This window comes from Patagioenas fasciata, chromosome 15 (assembly GCF_037038585.1).
Source record: "Patagioenas fasciata isolate bPatFas1 chromosome 15, bPatFas1.hap1, whole genome shotgun sequence".
In the NCBI taxonomy this organism is placed as follows: domain Eukaryota; kingdom Metazoa; phylum Chordata; class Aves; order Columbiformes; family Columbidae; genus Patagioenas; species Patagioenas fasciata.
Window position 1 is genome coordinate 14,981,044 of NC_092534.1, and position 11,195 is coordinate 14,992,238.

The window sequence follows — 11,195 nt, forward strand, 5'->3', positions numbered from 1 at the left end:
TGAAATCAGCTGTAGTGTGTGTTGGGGTGTGAAAAACTCCCTCGGTGGTGCCTGCCTCCTGCAGGAACTGTACATGGCTACATGGTGTGAAAGCGGCAGTTTTCACTGAAACTCACCCCAAAAAGCCAGCTTTGAACTTTCTCCTGTGTCCATAACAGCAGGCCAGGCAGCCACCTCCATCTCTGTGTCACTGGAGTCCTCAGGGTGTGACAGGAGCATGCTGGGTGTGCGGAGGTTACAGAGGGACAGCTGTTGTCATGTTGTGAGGTGGTAAGCAGCAATAGCACTTGTTGAAGTGAATGCTCAATATGCATGTGGAGCTAACAACTCTGCTTCTCAGAACTGGCTTCTTAAGAGTTAAATCCTCTCTCTAGGGGCAGCATGACCACAGCTCCTTGGCAAGACGTACCACCACATGGTGTAAATCCAATAGAAAGCTGTGTGGCTGGGATCAGGACCTTGTGGAGGTACGAAAGCAGCTTTGGTAGGTAAGGAGCGGGTTGAAAATGAGTAATAAGTGGGGTAGGGTTTGCATGAGTTCTTAACAGTGTGCAAAGATGGGCAACCTATAGGGTATCCCAGCACGATGGATGATTTACTTTAGTAGCTGTCAGTGCCTGTTTACAAATTTGGTAGCTAAATTTTCAGCTTGCAAATCCCATTGCCATCATCTTCTGTAAAAAGAATCATGAGGGTTTTATTTTGCTTTCATCTCCCTTGAATTCTCTATTTCCTGGCATTTGTTCCTTGCACAGCTCAGACGTTCATGACCCTTCATGTTTCTCCCAATTATCAGGTGCAGGATGTCAGTTCAAGAATCTCAGTGTTAATAAGACTCCACTGTAACTAGAGCGGCAGAGAAAACAAAGGCAATGGAGTGAGCTCAGAAGAGAGAGAAGTACAAAATCAGCCCTGAGTCACCTAATTGCTGGAGGTGGAGGCCTGTTTTTAATGAAAGATGAAAGGAGTCCTTAATTCCTCTTCTAAAGATAGGGAGCCCTCCCAGTTTGTTGTACATTGGAGTGTTATACCATCTCCTGTGTATAAACAAGACTTTTGGCTGCAATTAGGCAAATGGTATAAACTTAACAATGTCACCATCACCCCAACTGATATAAAACAGAAAAAAAAGCTCCATTAAAAATTAATAGGTCTGGGAGTCAAGAGACCTTGATAATAAGCAGTGGAGTCTCCCTTCTGTAACAAGTCATTTTTCTATTTGCTGATATTTGAATAATTCCTTGGAGTCTCCTAAATGGCACAGTCCTAAAATCACAAGAATTCTTCAATTAAAAACCAAGTCAGCTTTTTAGTGTCACTGCTGAGATCAAACAAGTATATTACCTATGAAAGAAAGTTGATGTTAAGGATGATCAGCTTTTGACTCCTTAAATGCCACCTTGTGCTCTAGACTTCAAAACGCAACAGGGAACTTGAGAACTCTGTGGATACAGACAAGGTCAAAATAAGTGTTCCTTAAAACCAGTCTTCACCACTTTTAGCTACTTTGGCTATAAAGGAGGACACAACAACTTCTTGTTTCAGTCACCGTTTTGTTTTTTAAAAATGTTTCCTTATGTAGGCATGGCCTGGTGCTTTCTTAACAGACACAGGACTTAAAAAAGAACAAATGCATTTCTTAATGTGTTTGCTTTGAAAAATAAATCAGTTTATTGGAGACTACACTTTTTAACAAAAAACCATCAGTATTAAAGCAAAGATTTTTCTAACTCATAACAGCTAATGAAAGTACCCTCTTCTCCATTCAGCATAACGCTTCTTTTTAACCTCTCTCAAGAAAGACTTCATGACTGGTAGCAAAGTATTCTCCTCTAGAACAAAACTGCTTAAGCACTGCTCCCTCAGCAAAAGATGTCTTCAGTAACAGTCAACTTCATTGTCCTCTATGGTCCCCACAGTAGCAAGGATGTCCTTTAAGAGAGACTGAGGGCTTTCTTCCACATGGGCACTGCTTTTATTTACCTCATCATGTATCTCTATGAAATCTATTGTACTCAAAGCTAGCATCATGCTCTCTGCATCTTGAAAATCCACCCCATTATCACCATCTGTGAGGAAGTTCTGGGCGAGAGAACCCTGCCTTAGTGTCCTTTGTAACCAGGCAATGCCTTGTCCTCCAGCTGGATCTGCAGTCATTTGTGACTCCTTCAGGTGTCTAATTGGATAGAAATGACCTTCTAAGACAATCAGTATATCACAGGCTCTCTGAGCTACTGCTCTGTCACAGTCACACAAAGATCTAAACAAAAAGCCAAAAAGTTTTGCTCGGCAAAATATCTTCAGCAACTCAATCGGATGAATGGAATTAGTGACTTTAGATGGGACAGGAGCGTATGGGCATACAGGATGGCCAAGCCGGGAAACTGTCTGACTACAGAAAACGCTAACCAGTTCCAAACCACGAAGTCTGACTTCCCAGTCTAAGTCCTGCTCCACAGTTTGGATCACTCTAGAGACAAACTGCTCCGTGTCTTCCAGCTGAGCTGTGCAGCCTTGTCTCAGCCATTCGGTGAAGACGCTGATCACAGCCCTCCTAGGAAAGCCCTCGGTGTCAGTTGACAAGATTTCTTGAAGCTTTGCTACAGTGTTCTAAACATAAAAAGACAAAGAGAAAGCACGATGAGAGGAGGAATATGCAAAGAAACAAGAACTGTGGAAGTAAAAAATCTAGTCTCTTCATTATCAGTTGTGAAACCTCCCTGAGTGAGACTGCAGATAACTTGTGCATAAAGTTATTAGTAGTACAGCAGTAAACTGACGTGGAGTTCTGCTTGATTCCGCAGTGGGCTACACAAAGTCATCATACCTCTTTATTATATTGATTTCCTACGACAGGTGACTCCGGAGCAAAGTGAGTAATGAAGGCCAAGTGTCCCACAGCGGTCACAGCACTCGCTCGCACGTAGCTTTCTGGATCTTCAAGAAGATCTTCTGTGAGCCTTGGCACCGCTGAAGACAGGAGAGACTGCCTGAACTCATCCCGGTCTGTAAACAAGACAGCAATCCAAAGAAGTGTGGCTTTATTCTCTCGGAGCGTGAAGCTGTTTCCAATGCAAACAGTTCTTTACGTCATACAAGGATGCCCACTGACTTCAGGTACAGCTGCCAGTGAGCTGAGCCACCGCAGAGCCCAGGCAGGTGCTCACAAGAGCACAGACGCTCTGTGTCAGGCTCCCCATTTTCCAGCAGCTTGGTGACTCTCAGTCAAGCCCTGCTAGATACTTGGAAAAATCCATTTACAGTTGTTCTAGAGGCAAGAAAAAACTTTCTGCGGGCAAGCAGGGACATGGTTTCAGCCTCATCAAACTTAATGGAAATAAAAATAATCTTCCTTTCTTGTTGTCAAGGCATATGGCAAAGAAAAAGAATGCAACCACAGCACTGAGAGGGGCTGCGGGGGAAACTGCTAATGTAGCTGAATGTGCTGGATACTTCCTTCGTGACCTGGGGACAAGAGTAGTCGACAACATCCTCCCCTCTCTTCCAACATGACAGAACTACTGCTGGAGAATTAACCTTGCCTTAGTGCTACCTACTGTAAAGCCTGAGCTAGCAATAACGTGGAAAATCAGTAATTAATCCAAAGCATGCAAAGAGATCTAGGCTTTTAGCCTGCTAAATCCCAGCCCCCAGCCTGCTGAGTGAAACCAAACAGACTCCACTGCAAACTGAAAAAAGGACAAGTATTATTTGCCATTAAGCAATGTCACCTGCCTTGACATACGTCTCAACATCTCTGACTCTCTCAACACCCTTCAGTTTAACCCACCAAAAATGCCACTAAGGAGGGCGCAGCAATCTGAGTTCAACTCAAATCTGAGTTGTCAGATTTTGATTATGATCTAAGAGTAAAAATCTTGACACTTCTTTCTTTTCTTACCCCTTCAGTTACAGGTCAGAGGATGCTTCACAAGCCTGACTGACTTTCATAACATGAAAAGAAATACTCCTCCAATCTGAACTGTTCAACCTCTGCACCTACCTTTCAAGCGATCAATCAGGACAGTGATGAACTCCAGAGAAGAATCTCTTACTTCCCAGCAAGGACTGCACAAATGCTTCTGCAGCACCAGAAACACATCTGTAAAAGCCAAGTGACAAGCTTGAATGGATGTGAAAGGCAACAAGTCTTACTGAAGCAATTGTTGTACAACCTCTGTAGCATTTTATCTGATACAATCCCTTCCGCTGCTGCTGTGTGCTTCTCCCAGAGTTCTTCAAAGCACTATTTGGGCAGCTAAACATAAATTCAGCATAATTGTGAACAAAGGAATCCTAAGTGCGTTGAGTTGGGAAGGCAGGCAAGAGCAGATTTCATATATGCCACTAGCTGCTGTTTGTCCCAACTTGCACAGCTTCATTACCTTTCAAAATCTTCCCAGTGCGTTGCTGCTGACTGTTGGAGGAGGACGGCTCCTGCAAATGCACCAGCCACTTGGATGTAGCTTGAAACGTTTTCTTTAGAACCTAAAGAAATATAAAGCAGAGCAGACTTTACTGCAGGAGGAGATAGTGTTGTCTTTATGCTAGATAAAACTTGTTTTAGCCTCAAACTTACAGAGAAATTCTCAGAGTAAACAAGTACATGCGCTGCTTTACTAAAAGTCATGTGTAGATAGTGCTTATACAACATTTCTAACAAACACTTAGAAGATGCCAGTTCTCAGCTTAGTATTGTAAAGTTCTAGTACTTCCAGCTTTTGATTTGCAGTTGTCATCAGTCTCTTTCAAACAAAACAAAGCAAGAAAACAAAACCCCTTAATGCAAAGAATTCAATACTTAAGGGGCATGTCAAGTTGAGTATGTTTGTGCTACTCTTAGATGCGATGGCTCTTGTCTTTTCAAGAACACTCAATGTACTGGTGGCTTACTCACTCATTAGAATTTGAGCTATTTCCTGCAAGCCACTCAGAACCAAGACCAGTCTCCTACATATTCTAATACAAACTGTGCTAAGAAAAAACTTCTGTCAGCCAGTTTCTCAGAATCATATCCCAGTGGGACAAGCTAATAGACACAGACGTCTCTGCACTCACAGTAGGGCTGGTGTTTGGACTCTCCAGGTATGCCAGAAGGACCTCAAAGAGACTTTCTATGTGGGTGTCACAGCCTGAAGCACAGAAAACAAAACTAAAGGACCAGTACTGAGAAAAGGAGCAGGTGAATCACAATTCAACTGCTGAAATACAGAAAGGCACAGGATCATAAAACTGTTGCAGAAAAGAAAGCAAGTACAGGCCTCAGAGTAAAGGAGAAACATCCAATATCTCACAACCACTAAAAACTTTTTAATTAAAACATTACCTGCCCAGGCTCATCAATAGAAAGTAAGGTTAGCTAAGACAGTAGGAAGAATTGGGAAAAAAGAGCAAGTTTCAGAGACTGAAGTGGTAGTCTTCATTCATAAAGATCAGTGAAGGGGAATGAAAAGTTCTGCAACTATAGAAGAGTTAAGTATTTCCAAAATAAAAAAAAATTGCAAAGATTAACTCACCCTTTCGCCCCGAGAGTGCTGCTAGGACACCAAGAGCTGATCTCTGTACTCTGAAGCAATTGATCAAGATTCGGCTTATTGTGCTGCCCAGAGGAGAAGCTGGGCTCAGGAAGCCATTACAGAATTGTAATAGTGTCACGAGAGAGCGTAGCAAAGATGCGTGGGGTAAATCCACTCGCGAACGAGCCTAACGGAAGGGGTGAAAGAAAAAAAGCAAAACAATTTCCAGCAAAAATCTCAAGCATGCATACAGGAGTTTCTTGCAAAAAAAATTGCAATTTCTAGTGTGTTCTTAAGGTACCACAACAAATTATCTTCCTCTTTCTCAAGAACTATTACACGGATGGAAGATGGAGATTCTTCTCACTGCTTGGGAAAGCAGTTTCATTTATGTTTTTTCCCTGGATCAATAATCGCAGTAGAAGTAAGATTTGATAACAAAACATGTGAGGACATGTAAAACTAAGCGCAGCCCCCCTTCACAAGCCTCAGTATTCCTCCATTTTCCTATTTGGAGTCTACTGTGCTAGATTTCTTTAACATATGGAAGCCCTCACTCTCGACTCCTCTCCACGTTCTGTTAAGCTCTACTGCAAAAGTTTGCAACCAATCTTAACACCAGCTTTCAAGGCCCAATTTGATCCCCAGGCTTTTTTCCTTCTCTGAGTGTTACCAGAGACAGCAGCTCCTCCAGACGAGCGAGGGTCTGACACAGGAGACCAACACAAGATGACTTGGAGGACAGAAGACTTTCAAGAGTGGTGGGATCACTAACAGACTCATCCAGCAAACCTAGAGGACCAGAGAAGGGAAGAGCTCATGTTGTTAGTGGATACAAAGGACTGTGATTTCTAAAGTTAATCAAGATATGCAGGTGATGTAGCTTGAATATTCCTTCAAATACACTTGTCAGTAGGATGCTGACCTTCGCTACAAACACTGTCACTGTCTTTGACTTCTTCTACTCTTCATTCTCCCGTTTTGTCTGCACCAGACACCTAAAATGCTGGCAAGCTGACTGCCCTCTAACTTTTCTATCACAACTGTACCTGCATGTTCCAGAGGCTGGGAGGCTGCTCTCAAAATACAGTCCATTGGCTGAAGTAGAACAGTCAGTGCCTGAATCCTCACATCTTGTGGGCTTCAAGGAGGAAACAGCAGTTACCAAAACAAGAACACTTCAATTCCTTCCCAAACATCTGCCCCTAAACGCTGAGCAGAATAATGTTTTTCATACAGGCTTTTAAACAAGCCAGCAATGACAAAGCAGTATCACAATTCAAGCCTTCTTCCAGGCTCCCCTGGCTAACTGAAAGTAGAGGAGAAATGGCTCTGGAATTTATAAGCAGCCCTAACAAGCTCTGCAAATAGTGGGATTTTGTGTAAGAAGGGGTGTTTAGAGAGAGGTGTTTCTGGTTAACAAAATGGTGTCCTTGTATCAGTATCCATATGAGCTGTATTAATTTAACATCTGATGATTTCTTGATGCTTTTTACTACCTAACGGGAAGTTATAGAGAAGATACAGGCAGATTTCTCAGAGGTGCGCATGACAAGAATCTTAAATTGCAACAGGGCAGATTCTAACTGGATATACAGAAAATACTTTTCATAGTGAAAAGAAAGTAATTAAGCACTGGAACAGGTTGCCCAGAAAAGCTGTGGAATCCTCATCTCTGGGGATATTTAAAACTTGAATGGCGAAGGCCCTGAGCAACCTGACCGGTCTGTGAGGTCAGCCCTGCACTGAGCAAGAGGCTGAATTCAATCAGTTCTACAGGTTCCTTCTAACCGAAGTTACTCTACAAATGTTGACAGAGTCTCCAGATGCACAGTTCTGCTGAACAGCAGCGGAAGCTCTTACACTAGCCAGTGTTTTTGTGGAAGTGAAAACTGAACAGAGGCTACTGGATTGCACAGGCAGTCAAATTGTGTCCATCTTAATCAACCTTGGCAGTATAAAGTTAAAGGAGTTGGCTATTTCTTCCTGAAATAGGCTGGCTATAGGTAAGATGCAAGTATACACACACAAATGAGATACTGGCTCCTTTCATTTCTCTCTCTTTGAAACTGTATTATTCTTACTATCAGTGCCTCAAGTTTGTTAGCTACTGGTACAGCTCTTGCCAAACAGTCTTACGTATTAAGGAATGTGGTGGAAAATGCAGTGAGGAAAAAAGCAGTTCTTGGAAAGACATCAGAGATATTAGTACAGAAACACTGCAAAAATTTCATTGCAGTAAGTCCTACCATTTGTAGAACCTCAGAAGTCCCGTTGCCAAAGGACCTGCTTGTACTGGGGTTAAGTGTTCCAGAGCAGAAGTCACTAATGGCCAAATGCTACCTTCAGTGTCACAAAACACGGGAGACCTGAGAAGAAAAGAAGCATAAGTAATTTGTCATATCAGATGGTGGAAAAAGGATATATTTCATCACTGGATCCAAGGTCCCAGAAGGTCTTTACCGTGCCACGTTAAGCAAAAGACTCGCCAGCATGTGCTGTACTTGAACAGTCTCTTCTGTCAAAAAGGATTCAACTTGCTTTGCTACACCTGACCAAATAACTGCAGTCCAAGTAGCACGACAACTGTCAAACAGACTAGTTAACAGTTTTAATGACTGCTCGATGTGAGAGGCAGAGCGGGACTGAAGGGAATCTTCTATATGCTTTATAATCATTTGGGCACACGCTGGCCAGTCACAGTCCTTTGTAGTGAGAGGTTTAGTCGTTTCAGACTCCACAGAGAAGGTGAGCATGTGTACCAGAAGCTTACTGGCAGCTGAAGCCACGAACAGGCTGGGATCCCCTTGCAGACTGAAGATGACATCTATGCCTCCTGTGTGAAAACAAAACAAGTCACTGGAGAGAAAAACAACAGCCTTCCTATTGTGAGGTGGAGCCTTGTTGCACTTCAACCATGTATCTTTCTAATTCAAGTATCACACAGCTTTAAACGGTGTTGGTGGGGTTTTTATACTTTATTCTGTAGTCTCTACAGCCTTTCAAAGCCAGCCAGTCCCTCCCAACAAGCAAACAAAAAATTTCGTAAAATTGTTTTCAGATCCTCAGGTGTTTTAATAACTGAGGAACAGAAGAGGATTTCAATATAACATTAGTAAAATTAGAAGAGTTGACAGCACACTCACTGTGTGTTTACGGAGGGAGCCTGTATCATCTCTGGACACAAACAGTAGGTAAAAGATGAGCGACAGCAACATTAATACATTTCCATTATGAGGACAGCAGCACATGCTGCATGTCAATACTAACCCGGTCTTTTAGGGCCTTCTGTACACAGGATCTAAAGTCAGTGTTAACAGTAAAATTTACATACCTGCATAACAACAATGGGACTGCAAATGTGCAAGTATTAAGAGATAAATGAGCTCCTCCTTAGTTTTTCCATTCTAAAATCATATCGAAACGTACCTTTTAGTAAGAGTTACAAATAAGAATACAGAAGACTTTTAATAAGCTGGTTTTATTATGTGTTTCATAAGATGTGCCTCTTTTCTCTCTAAAGAGGGCACCATCTTTGGTGTTTGGAAAAGAATAATTAAATTTGGAAAAGAATAATTAAAAAAAATTAAATGTCTACCTGATTAACAAAAACCCCACCATCTTTCAAAGACTTCTGTGTTTTTGACAAACTGATCATTTTTATCTTAAATAAATGAAAACTCCTTCTCATTTGACATCTGAGCAACAGCCTGGGATGGAAGTGACACAGAGGACTTGGGGAGCTCCCAGTGCTAGAGGTACTCACCCCCATTGCAGAGGAAGTGGAGGGCAGGCTGGTGCTGTGCCATCCTGTGCACACCCTTCACCCAGCCGCTTCGCACAGATGCATCTTCCCACAGTGTGCTGTTGAGAGGCCCATCCGTGCCAAAGAGCCTGGCCAGCAGCTTCTCCTGCTGCGGCCAGAGCAGAACACAGTAAACAGTAAGCAGAGGGGCTGGGTGCGAGTGGAGAGGTTGCTCTGTCATCCAAGTTTTAAGAATTATACTCTTTAACTCTGTCTCTTTCATGGACTAAGCAATAGAGGCGTTCAAAACCAAATTTGCTTGGCTTTAGGATGCTAGGGACAATTATGTATTAGCCTTCATAGTACTACTGTGGCAAGACAGAAGTAAGAAGACAGCAGTTTTAGACGAGAACTGAAAAGGAATGGTATGATTGTAAGTCATAATTATCATATCGCTGTTTGCTGAGTTGTTTGATGTATGCCAGAAATTTTTTAAGTAGAATATGTACACTTTCAGCTGTTCTCTGTATAAAAGGAGGAAACAGACAAGTGGCAGCAGGTACCTGGGCAGCCAACTCACCTGCAAGTGTTGGAAGCGGCTTTCGGAAGTGGCAAGTATCCCAGCTAAGCGCAGGGTAAAGGAGATGATGCTCGGATTGGGCTCTGGCAGTGCCAGCACGGAGGTGATGAATTCTGTCAGACAGGGGTTGTTCTGCAGCAGTTCCACAGAGGGATCTAGCGACCGGGTGTGAGCCGAGAAGAGACCAGAAAACAGAGGGTCACTGCCAGGATTTCTGTCCTGTCTTATAACTCTAAGGTGCTCGCCTGAGCTGAGTGCAAACCCTCACAACCATTACAGACAAATCTGTGTCCACATTAAGCCAAGGGATGGCACTAGACTCTTTTCAGTGGTGCCCAGCGACAGGATGAGGGGCAACAGGCACTGGCTCAAGCACAGGAGGTTCCATCTGAGAATGAGGAGAAACTTCTTTGAGGTGCCAGAGGCCGGAACAGGCTGTCCAGAGAGGCTGTGGAGTCTCCTTCTCTGGAGACATTCAAACCCACCTGGACATGACCCTGTGCGATCTGCTCTGGTGACCCTGCTTCAGCAGGTGGGTTGGACTGGATGATCTCTAGAGACACATTCCAACCACAACCACTCTGTTATTCTGCGAAGGTTCAGATTGGATCTTGGGAACAATTTCTTCCCTGAAAGGGCTGTGGGGCATTGGAACAGGCTGCCCAGGGCGGTGGTGGAGTCACCATCCCTGGAGGGTTGAACAGACGTGGAGATGAGGTTCTCAGGGACATGGGGTAGTGCCAGGGGTGGGTTAACGGTTGGACTCGATGATCTCAAGGGTCTTTTTCAACCAAAACGATTCTATGATTCTACAGGCCTCAAACCCTAAAACCAGCATCTCACCAGCGGAACAGCACCTCCGAGGCCCGGGCCTGCAGGCCGCCCTCCCCTCGGAAGCCCCGGGGCGGGGGGTTGGCCCGCGGCCGGCGGGCACTCACCGAACGCCGTCAGGCGCCGGAACCAGTCGAGCAGCTTCTCCAGGCAGGTGTCGTCGAAGCCGGGCCGCCGTGGGTCTGCCAGGGCGGCGCAGACGCGCGGCAGCAGGAGCCCGCACTCGCGGGTCATGGCGAAGCGGTGGCGGGACCGGTCGATGAACCACGGCTTGGAGAGCGCCATGGCCCCCGGGGACCGGCCCCGTCACCGGCCGCGGCCGCAAAGCAACTGTCGCGAAGGTGGGGGCGTGGTCAAAAGGCGGGGGGCGTGGCTTAGAGGGCAGGCGGGCGGTGTGGCGGGAGGATGTTCAACCGGCGAGGCGCTGCCGCGGTGTCCCGGGTTGTGGTGTCTGCGGCGGCTGCTGCTGCTCTTCGGGCCGTGCTCTGCCCGAGGTTGTCCCCGCGCTCCCGGGCGGGCCCTG

At 44.8% G+C, this 11,195-nt stretch overlaps 1 protein-coding gene across 1 annotated transcript; it reads right to left on the reverse strand.

Annotated features, from left to right (window-relative positions):
* Positions 1–1,647: 1,647 nt before the first annotated feature.
* Positions 1,648–11,013, reverse strand: BRAT1 (BRCA1 associated ATM activator 1). Its single transcript, XM_065850941.2, has 13 exons — positions 10,780–11,013; positions 9,842–9,996; positions 9,283–9,430; positions 7,980–8,352; positions 7,766–7,885; positions 6,566–6,657; positions 6,190–6,308; positions 5,517–5,703; positions 5,059–5,132; positions 4,386–4,488; positions 4,004–4,102; positions 2,828–3,006; positions 1,648–2,610 (listed from the first exon to the last, which is right to left on the reverse strand). The coding sequence occupies exons 1-13, from the start codon at positions 10,955–10,957 to the stop codon at positions 1,879–1,881; spliced, it is 2,559 nt and encodes an 852-aa protein (XP_065707013.2). The 5' UTR covers positions 10,958–11,013; the 3' UTR covers positions 1,648–1,878.
* Positions 11,014–11,195: the final 182 nt, after the last annotated feature.

Excerpts from the sequence above, each read along its gene's own strand:
- BRAT1 (XM_065850941.2), bottom strand. The coding sequence starts at position 10,957 with ATGGCGCTCTCCAAGCCGTGGTTCATCGACCGGTCCCGCCACCGCTTC. Across the intron at positions 4,103-4,385 it reads CACTGGGAAGATTTTGAAAG|ATGTGTTTCTGGTGCTGCAG; the intron begins GTAATGAAGCTG and ends TGGCTTTTACAG. Across the intron at positions 2,611-2,827 it reads GAAATCAATATAATAAAGAG|AACACTGTAGCAAAGCTTCA; the intron begins GTATGATGACTT and ends TTTTATGTTTAG.